Source organism: Suricata suricatta, chromosome 3 (genome assembly GCF_006229205.1).
Source record: "Suricata suricatta isolate VVHF042 chromosome 3, meerkat_22Aug2017_6uvM2_HiC, whole genome shotgun sequence".
Taxonomy (NCBI): domain Eukaryota; kingdom Metazoa; phylum Chordata; class Mammalia; order Carnivora; family Herpestidae; genus Suricata; species Suricata suricatta.
Window position 1 is genome coordinate 18,443,662 of NC_043702.1, and position 19,634 is coordinate 18,463,295.

The following is a 19,634-nucleotide window of genomic DNA, read 5'->3' on the forward strand; positions in this document are numbered from 1 at the left end:
GGAATTAAGTTGATCAAGTGGAATTCTGTTTTTTTCTTTAATTCTTGAGAACTATGAAGTCCTTGCAAGCACAGCTCGTTTTTGCAGATTATTTTCCAAACGTGTACAAAATGGAACCAAACGGAGAATCTCTCAAGAACCTGAAGAGGTGCAACGTTAAAAGCTACGATTATCCAGTAGCAAGTGTTCCAGCCTTCAGCTGCCAGCTGCCGCCTCTTCCTGTTCCCAAGAGTTAGCGGGATGAAAACGTCTTCCCCCTTCAAAAGCAGAGAGAAGTGTGAAGGCGGGTGTCCGGCGCCCCTCTCCTGCCACCCCATACTCCCGGACTAGGGACGGCGCCCCAGAGAGGGGATGCAGGGGCTCTAGGCCTGGAGCGAGAGGCAGCTCGGAGAGTTCCGTTGGCTCTTCCTGCTGAATACTTTGGGGTCCCGCGTAGCATCTGCGCCAAGGCCCACAAGGACATTAAATGGACCACGTTAGACGGAAGGATCCCTTGCCCACAATTTCTGGATGGCCTAGACCAACTTGAATTTCAGACTGGGCTCAACCCTCTTGCTGGTGGAGAGCTCAGGCTCCTCCTACACAGTTTATACCTTTTGAGACTCGCAGACAGCAGTTTGTTAAATTTTTCACCATGGGAGCAGGATGCTCAAAATTTCCAAGTACAAGCCCTTTGTGCTGCCAAGCAGGGCCACACCCCAAGGTTAGAGAACACTCGCCTGTCATTAGGCTCCTGAGTCCTGGGGTTCTGGTCTATCCCACCTGGTATTTCTCCGAGGGGCCAACTTTGGGAATAGGCTGGTTCCCAAAGACAAAAGTTATTTGCTAATGCAACCTGGAAGCTAGGATTGAGAACTACAGAAAACTGGGGCAAAGATATGGGGGCTAAATTTTTCCTGCCCTGAATGTTTTACCACAAAACGAAATCATACTTTATCAGCCCCCGCCTCACTCCGCCACGCACAGCTCATGAGTGTTCAATTCTGGCAGTGAGTACCATGGAGTGAGGACGTGGACAGTGGCTTTTCAGCCAGGCCTGCCATCCTGTTCCACGCAAACCCTCCTTCTCTGCTGTGTGTGGGGGTCCCGGCTTCTCCTACTCATCCTTAGTAGCATGATAGTTTTCAGCCTGGACGTAGTTGTTAGCCACCCTTTCCCCTTTCTGAGACCCATCTCTGCTGAAGAGGGATCACAGCACAGAAAAAGGCAAAGCTGCTCTTCCCATGTCCAGGAAGGAGACTTGCGGACGGCATGGAGCTGCCCCGCTCTATCCCGAGACAACTGCACTTGCTCTGCAGCAACCGCTAGGCCACCTGCCGATGGGGTCACAGGGCAGGGGAGAGGGGCAGCCCTGTGGGGAGACACTGGGTGGGGGCTGCCTGGCGGGGGGGGGGGGGGCTCTTCTGAACAGACAAGAAGTTACTGGGCCAAAGATGGCACAGGCAACCAACCCCATGCCAGACTAGTTACAGAGCCCAGCCGTCTCCCCTCTGCCGTGCCTAGCTGCTGGTTCACCTCCCAGCCAGGCTCTCCACTGGCCCTGAAAACGGCATGGAGTTGGTCGCCTCACACTAGAGGCCACCAAAGTGATGCCCGGTGAAAAGAGCAGTCCCGTGGAAAGCAAGGAGGTGGGGGGCAGGGGAACTTGTACACCCCAGAAGGGAGGCAAGGTTCTGCAGGGGCAGAAAGAGCATGTGTGTCCCAGGATGCCCGCCCGGCCCACTGGGTTTGTCCTGCCCATTTCAGGCCCCGCCACGGAGCTGCAGAGTGGAAGGCATGCTAGCGCTGTTCTGTCACCGTGGCATCTTGGCGCCGCTCCGGAAGCAGAGGGTCCACCTACAGGGTGCACACCCCTCCTCGGGCTCTGGGCCAGAGGCACAGACTTCCTACAGCTACTACACAAAGCTGGTACCAATTTCATGCGATGGGCAGCCTCTAAGCCTTTGCCCAAGGAAGTCAGGAGTGCCTTAAACTACCTTTCCAATGGTCTGATATGTCGGAGACTGGAAACCCTCTTCTCAGGTACTAAGAGTCAGGTACCTCTCTCATCCTGTCAAGTAGCAGGAGAAACTAGTCTGGCAGGGGAGACCTCACATGGCAGGGAGGGAACTTGGGAGTCCTGCACACACCACACCTCCCAAGGGTCACCCCTGAGAAAGCCAGGTGTCAGCAAAGGCACTGGCTGTGAGGGGTACGCGGAGGCCTCGTTTACCTCAAGACTTGGGTTCAACGGCACAAACACTGGCAGATGAGGCCCTGTTACCTCCTCTTGGGAAGAGGATCGACTAAGCTTCAGCAGAAGGGGAACCAAGACCTGACATTTTGGCCAAAGACCTCAGTCTCTAGCCAGGCCCCAGGACATGCAGGGCCACACACCCCACCAGGCAACATTTCCATCGGAGAAGGTCAACTCATCTCTATGGGGAATTCCCGCTGAGAAGCAGACCAGGGGATAACATCACACAGAGGGCAGCTCCAGACCGATTCATTCAACTCAGTGTCTTTACGCAAATCTCTCTCCAGGCAGACCTGAGAGGACAAGACTACCCAAGGAGAACACAGCGTGTCTCAGTAAAAAGGTTCCCTTGTATGCTGCCCCAACTGCCATTCTCCCAGCTCACAAAGCTGTGGAAACAGGGGAACCCAGCCCAGCCCACTCAGAAGTGAAAACCTGTCCATCCTGTCTTTAGTCAGTCAGGTAGCTGCAGGCCCCAATCCTGCCTGCCTCACGCGCAGCTGCTGCCCAGACACCTGGAGCGCCAGCCCCTATCACCCACTGTTTCCCCCTCGGGGAGGCCAGGAGAGGAAGGCGGTCCTGCCGGAGGCTTCCCTACTCACGTGATTGTTTTCATTTCTTTTTTCTCGGCATCCGGGCGTGCACGGTTCAGCACCTTGAGGAAGTCGGATGTTTTTGCCCGCATACGTGTGTGAATATAGGCCTGGGAACAAACACAGTGGATACTGAAGCAGTCAGGTTGTACAAAGACAGCTCTGCTTTCAGTAGAAGTTATCAGGAAGGTTTGGGAACATACACCTTGAGAGTGACATAAGGTCATGTGGAGAAGCAGGAGAGCAACCCTCTCTACGGGGAGGAGTGGAGGGGAGAGATGGAAGAAAGACCATGACATCTCCAAGTCCCCAGGGCCATCAGAGCTTACAGCAACAGGCTGGACTCCAGGAGTGACATTGTTTTTTCAAAGCAAACTCTACACCAAACATGGTACTCGAACTCATGACTTCAAGATCAAGAGTTGCATGCTCTGCCGACTGAGCCAGCCGGCGTGCCCCACACAGAAATGGAACTTTATGTTACCAACTGGCAGAAAGAATGAACTGGCGCAGAGCTGAGGTGCGTGGCCCCTCCTCACCTTGGAGCACTTGATGTGGTAGTGCAGGTAGTCCCGGAACGTGTGGATCAGGTTGATGGTGTTGTCTCGAGCGCTGGCATTGGTGTGGCGAGGGAAGAGCACTGTGGGTGGGGGCACAGACAAGGCGTCCGGGTGTCAGAACAAGGCCGGAGAGACAGAAGAACAGAGGCTACAGCTGGCTCCAACCTCTGCCTGCCTGAGTGCAGTGCACTTGGGTCCTCCTCCTTCAGGTGAGGGACGTGCAAATACCAGCACCGGGGCAGGGATCAGTGAGTGCAAATGTCAGATGTCAAGAAAAATGCAGGAGAAAACCAGGGCTCCCCAGGGAAAGGGCTTGGCCCCGGGCATCACTCCCGGTCTGGATCCCATCCTGCGGCCGGGCATTCTGCAATCTGTCCCCATCGGCTACACACCCGCTCATTCCTGCCTCTGTAGCGCAGCGGCCTCTTTAGAAGGTGATACTACCGGCGATCCAGGGTACTTTAGAGAAAACACTTTACCGTCAGCGATCATGATTAGGAAACTGAGCCTGCCTGTCCTAAGTCCCGGGTGCCGCAGCACAGTGAGCCTTCTGAGGAACTTGTATCCAGAGAAGATTTTGTGGTCTTGTGAAAACTAGACACAAAGCTCTAAGGGCCTCACCTCTCTGGCTGCAGAGAGACAGCAGGAGCTGTTCTGGCTGGGGGATGAGGAGAGCTCCTCCCTCGGCACCACGAGCCAAGGGCTCACCCTCTGCACCCCTCCCTTCAGCTTCCGGGAATGCTCTCCATCTCCTGCACCTACTCTACTCTGTGGTCTCGGCAGCAGTAATATCCTCCAAGTACGAGGCTCTGCTAAAATGCAAAGGAATGCCTCATAAGAAAGGGTAGGGCCCTCTGTGTCAATTTACCCTGAAAAGAAACAAATAGAACAAGAGGTAGTAACACCACAGGGCACAGAACCTAAGATGCCAATGATTTTAAGTTTACCAATGGTTTATATACCATGAAGAGAAAGGCTGCCAATTAAACGGCATGCACGAACTGTGAGCTATACCCCAACCTCTAAGACAGTAACATGAAAATGAGTGGGCTCATCACCAAGAAACGGGTACACCTTCAGTACTGGGGGGACTTTCATTTCACAAAAGGCAATGTTTTAGTGCATCAGGTGCAGTTACTGAGCTGTTACTCCACACCTGTAGCTATAACAGCGAGCCAGCTCACTGGTCTGGAGCAACTATAAGAAGGGAAGACTTAAATTTCTTCAGTGGAGTAAGTGAATCATGGCTGCAGTTCTGACTTAGTATGTAAAAAAACAAGAAGTGCCACAAGAAGTGCCAAACGACAGAGAACTAACTCCTAGTCAGCCGCTCAGCAATGCTTATGTGGTCCCAACATAACTTGACACCAACAGGAAGAAAAGAAAATGGGGACTGTACACCCTTCTGCGGCCACAGCGATGGCCAAGAACCATCTGCTGTGCCTGCTCTTGCCCCTTACATGTTTGAACAAACATCTGTCTGGGTCTCCCGACCCCAGTGATCCCGCCCTGCTTACCGAAGGTAATATAGCCAATATTGTCGCCCACGGCAGCATCGGTGTCCTTCAGCTCCAGAGGCGGTTCCCTGTGGCTAAAGAGGACCTGTGGGGCTGTGTGGCTGGCTCTGCGTCCTTCTTTAAACTCCTGCCGGGAAGAAGCACAAAGCAACCAGAAGAGAATCTGGTGTAAAATGAATGGCGACTTCTGTGATGAGGTTGGCCCCATGGGTGTTACCTTTCTAGCACTCTGGATTGGCAGATGGCTAAAAATAAACACCTAATAAGAAATATTACAAGTGCTGGCTGCTATCACTGTGATTCGGACTCAGAAAGGAGAGATCAGAGTATTTAACAAGTCAGATCTTCAAAACGTGATGAGAGCTTTCTTAGTCCCATTCCCTCTCTCTTGTTTTGGAACAAAGGCAATAAAAGTCTATCTGAGACTAAACAATGAACTCAAAGCATGAGAGAACCAGATTACATTTTAGGATTAAGGACTACTGCGTATTAGTTTCTTTAGGTTTAATGTGCTGAGCTTATATTTTTCAGGAAATCTTTAAAATTTCAGGGTGCATGGAACCCAGGCTCTGGCTTAGTTAAGACTCAAGATGAAATCTTAACTCCTTTCATCTTTGCATGAAAGCCTCTTAAGAGCTGACCCATTTCTCAGCGCCCCCATCTCCACTTCTTCCAGCTTCATGAATACCATGCTTTCTCAAGGCTCTGGGCCTTCGCACAAGTTCTATTTCATGGAGGTATTTTACACTGTTACTATTTAGAATCCACAAACCAGAACTTCAGATTAAATGTAAGCCCTTTTTGGGGGCAGAAGACAATGCGTTAAAGAAGCTGAGTTGTTTTAGGGTTCACTAAGAGAAGGAGGCAGTGCGACATGAGAACGGAAAGCCTGACTATTAATTCTGGTCTTGAATGGCTACGGACTCACTGACTCCCACTCTGTGTCAGGATCCATTACCCTTGACAAAATGGACCCATCCTCATCAGACGATGCCAGGAAAATGATTGAGGATGTAAAAACCAGACCATTCCCCCTATGTTTTAATCTCTAAACCTCAAGCTTTTCTAACGCACACATTCCTGTACATGGGAAAGTGACACAAGGCATTCCTGTCTCAACCCAGATCTGTAAGAATAGAACCGGATTTTCTAGCAATGCCAGTACAACAGGGTGATCCAAATCCGAGTGACAGCAGAAGGATGGAACCAAGGGCTGTGTAAAACTTCACATTCAGGAGTACTGAAAGCATGTTTAGACGGCTGTTCGGTCTGCAACGCTCTTCTAGTGCTGCTCAGATATGATCTCTTCTATCATGCCATCTCTAACAGACACGGGCAGCTGGCTGCTATCTTGTTGGGAGGGCCCATGTCTTCTCTCTGAGCCTCGACTCTGACACTTTACTGGTCACTAATGCATCTGGCTTCCCTATCAGGTTGTAAGCGCCACAAGCCAAGATCTTCCTTTATTACTCTGTATCCACTGCTCCTCCTTCAAAGAGGCTGGACAGTACATGGCTTGCTGAATGAAAGCCAGCACTTCCACCCTGGCTGACTTGGTGCCACCACATCGTAAAGCAAGAGATGGGGACTAATCTATAGCAAGCCCTCGGCAAATTAAAGAAGGGTAACGCCTGCGGAGTTCTAATGCCCCGTGTGGCATCTCGCCTGTTCCACCAGGCTGGCTCATGGGCTGGCATTGTTCTTCTGGCAACCTTCTAAAGGTTGGCGGAAAAGAAACTTAGTTAGGTTAGGTTACTTGGTTGTAAATTTTGTTCCTCAAAGGAAAAATATCTGGAGAGGCAGGGAAGGAGTCAAGATCATTCAAATGGAAATTCCTAAAGCAAAGCTTCTAACATTACCCTTCCCTTGAAAACACTTTTCATTCTGCAGAGGGTTTGGGAGGTTTTCTAACTTCTGTTAGGTTTACTTTAGCTCCAGGGGAGAGAATAGAACAGATAATAATTACTGGCATTTTCTTGTGTTTAGTAAGCTTCTTGAAGGCTCCAATTCTTGGTACCTGTGGCATTCATAACCCAACAGGGCGTGTGTAAACCCGCGGTGACTTATTAAAGCATTTCACCACTTCTGTAGATGGAGAGCAATACGTGCAGGATCTGGCTAACGAGACTCCCGTGCAGGGACTCCCCTTGAGCGAACTTCATGTCTTTGTAGCTACTCCATGCTCTGTCCTAAATAATACCTAAGAACCAACCTACCAACCCACCAAACCGTTCTTCGTTTTTAAATGTTTATTTATTCTGAGAGAGAGAGAGAGAGAGAGAGAGAGAGAGAGAGAGAGACACACACACACACAACACACACACACACACACACAAACGGAGAGAGACAATCCCAAGCAGGCTCTGTACTATCAGTAGAGATAGTACAGAGATCATGACCTGAGCCTTAATCAAGAGCCAGATGCGTAACTGACTGAGCCGCCCAGAGGCTCCTTCCTTTTTCATTAGGGTCCTGGTTATGTATATGTCAGCAATGATGCCTCTTTTTCCCCCCCTCCCACTAGGATGTCTTTTGAGTACCACAATACCATTTCTCTCTTCCATCAAAGTGGGATTTATCACAGCAACTTTAGAGTAAATCCAAATACATACAGAAATCGAGTCCTGTAAATGATAATAGCAGCATCTTAAACCAGCAGTATAAACATGGGCCTTTACACAACTGCTGAGACCAGCAGGTGGCCATTTAGAAAAACCCATCTTTCATACCATATGCCAGGAGAAACTCCAAACAGATAATCAAAAGATAAGTAAAATATAAAACTGTAAAAATATGAGGAAAATAGTACAGGTAAACTTCTTTACAATCTTGGAGCACAGGTGTTTATAACAATGACTCAAAATCTAAAAGCCACAGAAGAGACTTAATTACGTGACAATAAACTTCTCTATGAGGGGGAAAAAAAACCCATATACTCTAATGACAAACTGGTGAAAATATCTGCAACTCTTACCATAGATAAAGGGCTAATCTCCCTAGTATATAAAGAAATGGATATCAATAACCCAACAGAAAAATGGGTAAGGGCATTGAGACACCTCAGAGGAAAAGAAAAACAAATCGCCTTCAACAGAAGAAAAGATACTGGACCTCGTTCACAAGAGAATGTAGATACCATTTTTAACCTATCAGATTGGCAGAAATCCGAAACACACTCTGGGAAAACGGGCATTCTCACGCATTGTAGACGGGAGGGAAAAGGGTACAGTCGCCATGGAGGTTGGCAGTATCTACCAAAATTCCTGATTTTGACTTAGGGCTCCCAGTTCAGGAAAATGTCCCACAGCTATAGCCACACAGGTTTCCAGGTAGAAAGGGTCCTCAATGTAGTCTCTTCACGACTGCTTAAGAGGCAGAATGAGGGGCGTCTGGGTGTCTCAGTTGGTTAAGCATCCAGCTTCGGCTCAGGTCATGATCTTATGGTTAGTGGGTTTGAGCCCTGTGTTGGGCTCTGTGCTGAATGCTTGCCCAGAGCCTGGAGGCTGCTTCAGATTCTGGGTCTCCTTCTCTTTCTGACCCTCCCTGCTCATGCAGTCTCTATCTCTCAAAAAATAAATGTTTAAAAAAAAAGGGGGCAGACTGCTTGTGTCTTGTCCCTGAACACAGAAAGGCCAGTGGTTTCCACTTAACTTTTCTCCCTTACTGGGCTGACATTAAGATCTGAAAATAAGAAAAATATTCTAGCTCACCATACTCTTATCTCCCAGACTGTGTCATCCTTAATGCTTTTCATGGAATAAGCCGTGAAATGATATCAGACTTTGGTGCTCAGCTCGCATGCCCACAGAGATAACACACCAAAGGCAAATACTAGAATATCCCTGTGAGTATACAAAGGAAATACTGCCTTTTTCCTAAGGGTAGTAAGCATCCCTCGGAGTCTGCTGAATGACAAAAGCAGGAATAGTGGCCAGGCTGGAGGTCCACGCCAGGATCTGGAAACCCATAAAGGTGTGCAGTGAGTAGGTCAGTGACCAGGAGGAACTTAAATAGTGTTCTTGGGTCACAGAATTCTGTGCTAGGCATCTGCTATTCTCCATTCTCCTAGAAATTTAAAATAACCAGGCCTAGGAAAATTCTCCGATGATTTATTCTGGGGTAAAATCCAGCAAAATAAGCCCAGGATTCTAAAGGTCAATTCAAATAAACTGTCTAGCCTTTGACTTTGGAGAGGGAGGCAAGGCAGATGGCTTCCCGAGCACAGCCTTTTCACATTCCTGGACACCAGATGGGTCTTCGTGGTGCCAATGCAGTCATTAACTGGAGATACTGTCAGTGTAAAAATGCAGAGACTTTCTTTTCCCTTTTAGACCAGTGCCCTCACCACATGTACTCTGAAGGAGTTGTTTAAATTCACGTGCAAAAAATACACAAAATCTTCCTAAGGAACAAATCTCCTGTAAGCTCTCCAAGATAAGATCTGTTTAAAGCATAAAAATAAGTTAAGATGTCGCCAGGAATAAAATGGAACAAGACTGGTAAAAAACCAGCTAAATCTAAATATATCCTTCATAGCTTTTAAAATTAGTTTGTCAGTCTGGATTCAGCCCAATTTCTAAGCTACTGCATTTAATTCCCCTGTCAAATCTGCATAGAAACACATAAAATGCCTGTCTGGAAGCTTATATTTAGGACCCATGATGTAGGTCTATACAGCTGTGCCCATGCGTGCACATATGCATGTACACACACACAGACACACACACAACACGTGCATGTGTGCACACACACAAACTCTCACTCTCATAAAGTTTAGTACTCTTAAATGCTCCAAGTGTCAATATTCCAATTTTTCTGCCTAGTGACTCTAAAATAAGCGTTTCTGATTAATTAGACTAAACATAAAAAGCCACTAGAGATGCATCAAATTCAGGATATCACCTTTGAATATTTCCCTAGTCACTTTAGAGAGGCTACACATAAAATACTATATTAAACATAGCTTTCAACTCTATGCAGCAAGAAAAATTTTCTGTCCAGAATTCTTGAATCTCCTCACCCCGCCAAAGGACAGGATGAACTCACAAAAGGTGTTTGAAAATGCAAGCACTGAGCTAGAATTTGAATGCTGAGCCACCTTGGAAGAAATCAGCCTCGATACCACTCTACCACCGAGTTCTCCTGTTCTAGAGTCAGCAAGTGGTTAGCAGACAGCACAACAAAGCCACAGTGGGGTACTGTATCAGCCCGGAGTCCAACTGTACCAGAAATCCACGTACACAACATCCCGCGGAGCCCCATCACTCTTCTTGGCAGGTGAGTGGCTTCTGAGGGAGGCGCTCTACGGGGACCTCAAGCAAACTTGGGCCAATGCGCCTCGTGGTCCACTCAGGGACTCTACCCTATTAATGTACTATCTACTACTTAGGAATTTTCTAGGGACTCCATTCTGAAAAGACATTAGGACTGAATCAAGCCAAGAGCAGAGCTTGCCAGAAACCTCAGGAAATTTGACAAGAGGGTAGGAAACATGACCAAGCTTTAAATCAAAGACTCAGTGGCAGCAAGGGTGCTTACTATTCAGTCATATCGGTAGTATGTTTAGTACTCCATTCACTCTTTTGGTCTAGTCCTGCAAAAGGCTAAAGCCACTAAGGAACTACTCCATGCACTGAGCTGGGTGGGAGCTGTTTAATTACATGTCCAATGAGTTCTGGCATCAGCAGAGCTACCAGCTCTCCTTCCCTACGCTTGTGGTGTGCTCTGGTGCCACGGCATAAACCACCGCGCTGTGGTGTCCCTCCCCCAAAAGATGGCCCTCCATACCTGCATGAACACTTTTCCAATGACCACGTCGTCGTCATCCTTAAACACTGTGCTGAAGACTACTGTGACTCTGTCCTTTTTAGACTCAACATACCTAAGGGGAACACAACCCATGAAGTAGTAAGCACAGAATCAGAACGGGGTTTTGTCAAGAAGTTGATCTCTAAGTGGCACAGGTGGGTAAAGTCATAAATCTTTCAGTTCATAAACAAGGCACGCCAAAGGAGAGAAGTATGTATGAGCAACAAAGTCCACACAATGCACGCATGCCCTGAGAGGGGCAGGAGAGGACGATCACCCAAGGCAGGCGGTACTAACCCATCTGCGTGGTGGGACATGGAGTCTACTAGGATTAGTAATTCTCTGAACTTCACTTCTAAACGTTTTTAATTCTTCATGTGAGATTCCTTGTATGTAGATGATCCAAGAGTTGCAAAGACACGGAAACCATGGCCACCCTCTACCTCCTCGTAACCCAGGCTGTATTACTGAAGGGGACCTTCAACAGTGGGGTCTTAAAGGAAAGCACTGGATTTGCTTTTCATCTTTAGCCAACTTTTGATATCTGGAGACTAGCAAAAGTGGCCCCCTTTTGCCTGTAATCTATACCTTGCTTTAAGGATTTTATCAGAGAAAGACATGTTAGGGACATTCACGCATTTAAGGTCTGACATAACCACGTGTCTTTCAGTAAGGGCATGCAACAGCCACACCCAGGCTTTGGGACCAAGTCCGATACTCACATGGTCTCATCATCTCTATAATGGATAACTGCCCTGTTCTCTCCTTCCTTGCCCTCTTCTTGGAATTGGAAGTATTTCTCAAAGACAGAGGCAAAACAATTTCGTTTCAACATGCCAGCCTGATGCACAATAGAATCCTTGGATGCAGGCAGGTTTTCAAGGTCATATAGCAAGGAGACATTGTATCCTGGAAGGGGGAAACACGCAGAGGTTATATTAATAAAACACACAAATCCCCCCAAAATTTTGCAGGTTCTTATGACATTTTATTTTGTTTCAGTGCCTTTTAACCCTGGTAGATTCCTGTGCCTTCCCATCCGCCTCATACAGCAAATGAGGTAAGGCATTTAAAACCCTAATTCTTGTAAAACCACTATAAATATACACAGCTAATTAACAAATTTTATGTAAAAATCTGAATCAATATCAAAGATGACAGATTACAAATAAGGAACAGGAAGAAGCCATAATCCAGGAACTTTGATTAGAAATGTAGTGTTTGATACACCGTTGGGAAGAGGGCTTGCATATGCTATCAAGCTGTAATGAGTTACATTATTTTTCTTCAACGGTTTACCCAGCCAAGTGCTAACACAGTCAGCAGCTGAGTAGCTTTCTGATAAAAACAACAACAACACAACTTCCTGCATGCCATTACAAACCCTTTGTGGAAGGAGGCAAGGTATGGAAAACTCTGAAGCGCGTGTATGTCTATATATATATAATGTGTGTGTGTATACCTCTCCAATAGCTTTTCCTTGTATACACTAAAAATTTCAAAGTCTTTTAAAATATCTTACTTCATCTGATCTCTGTGAAAATTCTCTGAAGTATGCAGTCCAGGTACGGTTATTATCATTTTAGAAAGAAAAGGAAGTTCAAAGGAGCAAAGTGCCATGCCTAATGCAAGATATAGAGGTGTCAAGGACTCTATGTTGAGTTGAACAGAATGGGGTCCAAATTCTGGCCTTGCCGCTTTGTGATCTTGGACAAACTACCTAGCCTCTATTAATTTCAGGATCTGTTTAAAAAGGGTGGTAAGATGGGGGAGGCCCCTGGCAAAATTTTAACAGTATTTTAAAGTGCCCAGACACAGTAGGTCATCAATAGATGGGCCCCAAGGCTACGTCTGCTGACCTCCACACACTATTCTGCCTCTTCATAGCATGTCGAGTATGAGTTCAAGCAAACAAGGCTGGGAAAAGTGAGTATCTGATCAAATGAGTGATATGGGCCAAAAAGTCTAGAGATGGCTCTGCAAGAAGATCTGTACATCACAGAGCATCATCTCACATTCTAGGTAAGCGCTGGAAATAATTTTACCAGAACTGTATGGAGTATCTTAAACATTTATACTTTGTTACTATTTTTCCCAAGAGCATTCCTTAGGTCTGTGGTTTTTGTTGGACCTATCCTCATTGAGAACATGGGCTATCTAAATCTTTGTTCTAGATTGTCCTTAGCACATTTTTGGTACTTAAATATTAAATAATATTAATCATCATCGTTCCCTTTTGGGTACGTGAAAACAAACTAATAAGCAAACAGACTACAAGATTAGATAGAAAAATAAAATATTTCAAGTTGAGGCTTGTTAGTTTGAAGAAGCCAAATAAAACAAAGTAAAACCAGAGCTGAAGTCAGACTTTATGTAAGGCTTTGATATGATGTAGAGAACATCCTGAGAAGAGATTAGAAGTTAAGATTTCATCCGGCTTGGTGAACTCCCCAAACTTGCCTAGATAAACAGGATAGACACTACCTCTAGAAGTTTTTATACTTTGCACTTTGCACGAGGTCTGCAGTCTGGCTTCACAAGAAAAGGCCCAGGACAGAATCCCGAGCTCCCTGTGTTACACCCCAGCGGCTCTGACAGACTGTTCGATCTGAGCCGTGACAGGCATGCCCAAGAGTGCCTATGTGACTGTCCCTTTCTGTTCGAGTTCTGCTTCTCCCCTCCCTCCCTCCCTTTCCTTGCTCTGATTCCTCTTAAAGCCTATAATGTTACTTATATTTTGATGTTTATTTCTGCAGTACACTTTTACATCAATTTGGGGATAAGCATATTTTAGTATTCTTTCTGGACTGCAGTCAACGCTCCCACTCACAGGATTCCTAGTAACAAGTTACATCCCGAAGGCTTCTTTCTGTATTTGGTATTTTTGTTTCCAGAGTAGCATACAGAAGATGGGAAGGTATTCGAAGCATGTCGTATTATAAACATGAAAACAAAGAAAAATACCACAAAGGTTGGGAAAGGAAATATGCTAGCAAAAGAAAGAACTGCTGTTAAAAGACACAGACATACCTTCCTTCTTAGAACAATTTGCAAAGCAAGGTACCCCAGGAACAAAATTTGAGTAATATTATGTTCCAAGGAACTTAATTACTTGGTCCTCATCAGGGGGCCCTGCTAAATGCCTCAGAATTGGAGACTACCACCTATTCACAAGGATGAAAACACTGTTTAGTTTTTTTGCTCTATATTTCCCATAAGCAGTATAACACACTCCTGTCATCAAGGAAGACCACGGTGCTTTTCAATACCTGTGGCTGCAAAGGGGCTATTTATTCTTTAGTAGAAGAACAGATTAAAAGAAGGGGCTGAAATTTTTGTTACTTGAATATGTGAGAATAGTCGTGATTCCTTCTCCAAATATGTAGTACAGAAAATGGTGTTACTAGGGGTTGGGGTGAAAACCAATGTCTGCTTAGTCTCAAAAGACATTTTAATCACCATGAGCAAGCAAACAAAAATGGCCCACCAGCTGAAGGATGAAGAGTCAGTTGGCTCCACCAAGTACATGTTAAAAAGCAAACATATAGCAGTTCTGTACACCACACTGTGAACCATTACTGGACAATGCAAAGCTCTTTTAGCTTTTAAAAATAGCTTTATTTTTATTTTTATGGAGAGGACTGAAGTGGACATTGGGCTCAGGCAGAAATATTTGTAAAACGAACACTATTTAAATGAAATGCGTTGGTTAAAAAAAAAAAAAAAAGCAGAGTACAACTAGGACAGGTCTCTTTCCAGGTGACTCGACAGCTGCTTACAGGACTACATACCTGATTCGGGATTTACCAAGAAGCTCCCATACACCCTCTTTAGTAACTAGAAAATATAAAAACAAATGTTAATCCAAAGGCCATGATAATGTCACTTTTTTTTTTTTTCTTCCAAAAAGCACTGAACTTGTCATGCTTTTTCTAAGCCAGAATTCTTCCTGACTTTCATTTGGTGGACGGGACACGGGATACACGAGGAGAAGCGGATACACCTGAGTTACCGAGCAAGTCACTCATGGAACAGAGATTGAATACAAAGTTAACTACTCTAGGATCTGTTTTTCAGTCAAGCTCATCTTTTATACTCTTTTAGGACTCAGTCACACCCTTTACGTGTTCTCTGTCCTCCTCCAGACCAAATACCGCACACCATGTTTTTAAGCGTGCAGAAGAACGCCAAATCCAAGTATGTCTGTTACCAGCTAAGTACCAACTAAGGCCAACCGAGGTAAGTGGAGATAAAACCAGAATTGCTGGGATCGGATTCCAGTTAGTCTACTTATCTTGTAAGCTTTAAAACTATTTAGCTCATCACCAGGTTTATGGCAAAAGACAACAGACAATTGAATCTCAGCCAGTTACTTATACTGGAAGGTCCACAGAAGACCTTGTATTCTCTAAATGTTCCCCACCCCCCCAAGACCAATACTTACTATTGGGTACTATCCAGTTTTTGGGAGTAAATGATAAAATAGCCCTTTTTACACCTTCCTATTTCTTCTCTGTCAGCACAACTGCTTCACTTGTGGCAATTTCTCCTAGGCTGACAGTTTAGTAAACAAATCTTTTATTTTGGAAGGACTAGTTCAGACTTAAATGTTATATAGGATACATTAAGCAGAAGAAAGGCAGCTATCTGAAGATAGGAAAGAGTAAATATTAGAATCACCAGAACTTAATAACCTTTTTGGTAGTTAGTAGTCTTTATATGACTAAGAGACTAAACACAGACATGACTTGTTCTTAACCCTCATCAAAAACATACTGAGGGAGGGTGTCACCACTATTTCACAAGAAGGGAAAACTGAGGCCAGTATACTTAATAGTGCATGCAACAGTAGTGTAAACGGCTACATAGTTGTCTCTAGACATCCAGTCAATTTCTTAACCCTATCTCACCACAAACACATTAATGATCCTCTGAAATTTTCTAGGATACCAAAAAGAAAAAAGAAAAAAAAAAGACAATCTGTGACAAGTTACCAATTAAAAGCAAACAAAAGCAGTAACTTCTGTTTTAACTGTAAGAGTTACTCATGCGAACACAGTCAGCACTAGAGGGGAGATGTAACAAGCAGGCGCTCACGCTGCTCACGCTGTGGTCTCTGCACCACACGTGCCCACATATGGGGACTTGCAATAAACAGAGCCGAGTGAATACTGTTTCATCTACTCTTATTTTCAATGTATTCTTTTTTTTTTAAATCCGCAGCAAACCATTTATTTACATCCTATTTGAAAAAAATTATCACTAGGTGAAGTTCTTTCCTTCCTATTCTTAAATATTCTTTAAGATTCCAGATATTTCTTTAACCATTTTCCTACAGCTGGAAGAAATGCTCTATCTGCAAATACAGATAACAGAATGGACCTCAAAGCATGGGTCAGTGATCACACCTGTTTGTATAAAGGCAAGAGACAAGTAATGCCACATGTAGTTGTGATCTGGTGACCATATAGCCACTGTGAGGTTACCTCTTTTATAGAAGAGGAACTGAAGGGAGAGGTTCAAGGTCACAGAGTTTGTTGGTGGCACAGGGAGATCTGACCTTCAGGTGTCCTATATACCACTTCTCCTAAAGAGTTCGGAGGCAGGGTGGAGGGGTGGGGGCAGAACAGGCACATCCCTTAATCATTTTCACTAGCATCCTACCTCTAAGCTACAGTTCTGTACTGTGTGCACTATGGGTGCCTGGAGGAAGGGAATGTTAGATGTAGGAGAAAAAAAATCATAGCTCCTAAGATTTAGTTTAATTCCAAGCTCACTAAGTTGATATTCTGAGATCTGAGAGGTTCTTACAGCTGAATTTCAGGCATGTTCAACTCCTCTGCTCCCTCCCCTTGGTGAAACCAAGGAGCCCTTCCTTCCCTGTTCATTTCACTTGTACTTTTACTGAGCATAATTCCCTTTTCAATGAGTGCCCCCTCTTCCACCCGGACACCAGGAGATGGGGGAGGCAACCACTGGTCCTCACCATCAGACCTTCCTACCCTAGCAGCACGGGCTTTCAGAGTAACAAGCTTCCTCTGGTTATCACAGGCTGGTCACTGTTTAACCAACCCGGGGAGCCATTTACTGTGCACTCTGCTCCTAAGCTGTGAATGTTACTTGCTCCACCCACTTGAGTGGGTGGAGCTGGCTCTTCGGCCCTGTGGGAGCTACAAGAATAGCGCTGTTAGGGAGCTCCAGTGCATGGAGAGCAGTCTGGAAAGGATATTTAAGAAACCTAGCTGTAATGCTTTCTTCCCCTTCCACGGATGATTATCATCACCGCACCTGCACCTTTACACAGAGAGGACCGTCTAGGGAAAATGATTACATAATTTTCAGCTGTCTGTTCAAAGGTTTGATGATTCTTTTCAGCTACTTATTTTACGGTTCATCAAAAGCAGGACCACCTCAACAGTCACTTGTTTCTTCTTGCTCTTAATCTGGTAAAGAGAAGAGTTGGCCACGAGCTTTTATAGAATGATCCTTTTTATGCTTTATAGGGCTAGGGCTTCCCCCTGAAGCTTTTGTTTCATGTAAAATAACCCTGAACACAAATTCTTTAAATGTTTCTTCTACCCTTGAACTTATGTGACAAATCAGAAAATTTGCTTTGAAATGCTGGGGCAGATCAATTACACATGAATATCTAAGAGAAGTGATTGCCCATGGTTCTTGGTATTCTGTGTGGTTAACATCAATTTTAGTTTTTATACCAAACTATTATTGAGATTTTGATCTTTTTTTTTTTTTGCAGATAGCCTTTTCACTGCATAAATTTTAAATAACTCAAAAGCTATGACTCTTAATCACAAAGACTGAAATGGCCCTATCTTCATTCACCAGATTAAAGAGAACCTAGCTTGTTAAAACTAAAAGATATTTGAAAACTGATTCAGGAACTGAGTCATACTTCCTGCTTTGAGACCCAACCACAACGTGTGCACACTGGTGTAACAGCATTTTCTTTCTTCCATAAAAGGCTTTCCCCAGAGCAAATACAGTTCAACAGGAACCAAACCTGCTACTTTAGCTCTAGAAAGAAGCCAGTGAATGAGGCATGGCCATCAAGAATTTCATAATGCACGGACATTTTTTATTTCCCCTATGGTAGTCATAAGGAAGAAAAGATACTCAAAGAGGCCAGCTCTAAAGAAGTTTAAATCAAAAAACCAAAAGGGTAGATTTGTGCCTCAATTTCCAGAATAAGAAATTAAGATCATACACCTTTAAGGCCAGAGTTCTACACCTGCTTCACAATATTACAGAAACAGAATGGAACCCGTCTCAGTCTTGCAAGAGCTATTTTTATGTTGGTCAAAGAATACATTATTCAGTGCATCTTTTGGAGAACGAAAGTTGTTTTTGTTTTCATTAGTTCGAGAACATCTTTACTTTTTCCAGAGTAATAAACAGCCAAGCAAAGAGCCAAAGCCTTTTCTTAAATTAAAAAAAAAAAAATCCTTCAAGAGCCCCTGTTTAGGTGAGCAAGCTGTCCCAAGTGGCCAGTGATGGTAGGGGTGGCCAGTGCCATGGACCTTCTATGAGTGGCAAACTGCCAGTTAAAGGTGAAGAAGAAACAAAGAGTCGTGAGGAAAATGATGTGGAACATACCTCATCAGCACCATGTGCCTGAAGTTCCTTGTAGAATTTCAAAGAAATACTGACCATCACTTTTGTTTTGTCTCCATTAGGATTTGAAATATGATAGAGGACTCCATCGAAATCTGTGAGGAAAGCAAATAAAACTGCTTGACTTGGGAGTGGGGGATAAGACCTTAAAGCACCCGCCTGCCTTGTTACAGGCCACTAGGAGGTCTCCCTTGTAAGTAGGCATAGAAGCCAAATATCTGCATATCGGCAAAAGTTTAAATCCATGCTGAAAACATAGACACTGAGAGAGAACTATTAAGTCCTTATCTCTGCACTTTATTTTTTTTTTTAATGTTTATTATTTTTTAAAAACATGTTTGTTTTTGAGAGAGATCAAATGCAGGAAAGGGGCAGAGAGAAGGAGACAGAGAATCCAAAGCAGCCGTGGTGCTGTCACTGTAGAGCCCAATGTGGGGCTTGAACCCACGAACTGTGAGATCATGACTTAAGCCAAAACAGAGTCAGAAATTTTAACCAACTGAGCCACCCAGATGCCCCACTTTGCTTTTTAAGAAAAAATTTACTTATTTATCTTGGGAGAGAGACATAGGGACACAGGGAAGAGACAGAGGGAGAGAGAGGGGGAGGGGGAGGGGGAGGGGGAGGGGGAGGGGGAGAGAGAGAGAGAGAGAACACGAACCCTAAGCAGGCTCTTCACTGTCAGTGCAGGACCCGATGTAGGGCTCGTGACGGCTCAGTCTTATGAACTGCGAGATCATGATCTGAGCCAAAACCGAGAGTCAGATGCTTACCTGACTGAGCCACCTAGGCGCCCCTCTTTGCTCTTTACTAAAATTACAAAGCTATTCTTACCTTCATCACAGCTTGGTGCTGAAAGTATTTCTTAAAAAGCTTTTGTTGTGATGTATGTTAAACATGCATACGAGATTGCGTATAATCAACTAATTCCCACCATGTGGCTTCACCAATGATGAACACCCAGCCCAATCTTATTAGGATACCCCCTCCCAATGACTTATTCCAAAGCAAATCTGAGACATCACATCATCTCATCTGCAAATATCTCAGAATGTATCTCTAAATGATAAAGAAGAATTTTTAGAAAACACTGCCACAATACTGCTGTTGCCATGTCTAAATTTTAAACAACTTATTATCATCAAATATCCAGTCATGTCTTCAAATATTTGGTCTCAAAAAACAAAACAACAATAAAAATGGGTTTCAAGGAACACCTGGGTGGTTCAGTTGGCTGGGCATCCGACTTTCGCTCAGGTCATAATTTCATGGTTGGTGGGTTTGAGCT

General features: G+C 44.8%; 1 protein-coding gene across 2 annotated transcripts in view; it reads right to left on the reverse strand.

Annotated features, from left to right (window-relative positions):
* Window positions 1-13: 13 nt before the first annotated feature.
* The window catches only part of ARPC2 (actin related protein 2/3 complex subunit 2), a 28,835-nt gene continuing 9,214 nt past the window's right edge, over window positions 14-19,634 (reverse strand). For both annotated transcript variants that reach the window (XM_029933856.1, XM_029933855.1), the window contains exons 4-11: window positions 18,329-18,441; window positions 14,506-14,551; window positions 11,437-11,623; window positions 10,694-10,787; window positions 4,907-5,033; window positions 3,369-3,469; window positions 2,839-2,939; window positions 14-257 (exon numbers count right to left, since the gene is read on the reverse strand). In XM_029933856.1, the coding sequence (XP_029789716.1) occupies window positions 233-257; window positions 2,839-2,939; window positions 3,369-3,469; window positions 4,907-5,033; window positions 10,694-10,787; window positions 11,437-11,623; window positions 14,506-14,551; window positions 18,329-18,441 (794 nt within the window). In that variant the 3' untranslated portion in view covers window positions 14-232. The remainder of the gene's footprint in view (window positions 258-2,838; window positions 2,940-3,368; window positions 3,470-4,906; window positions 5,034-10,693; window positions 10,788-11,436; window positions 11,624-14,505; window positions 14,552-18,328; window positions 18,442-19,634) is intronic.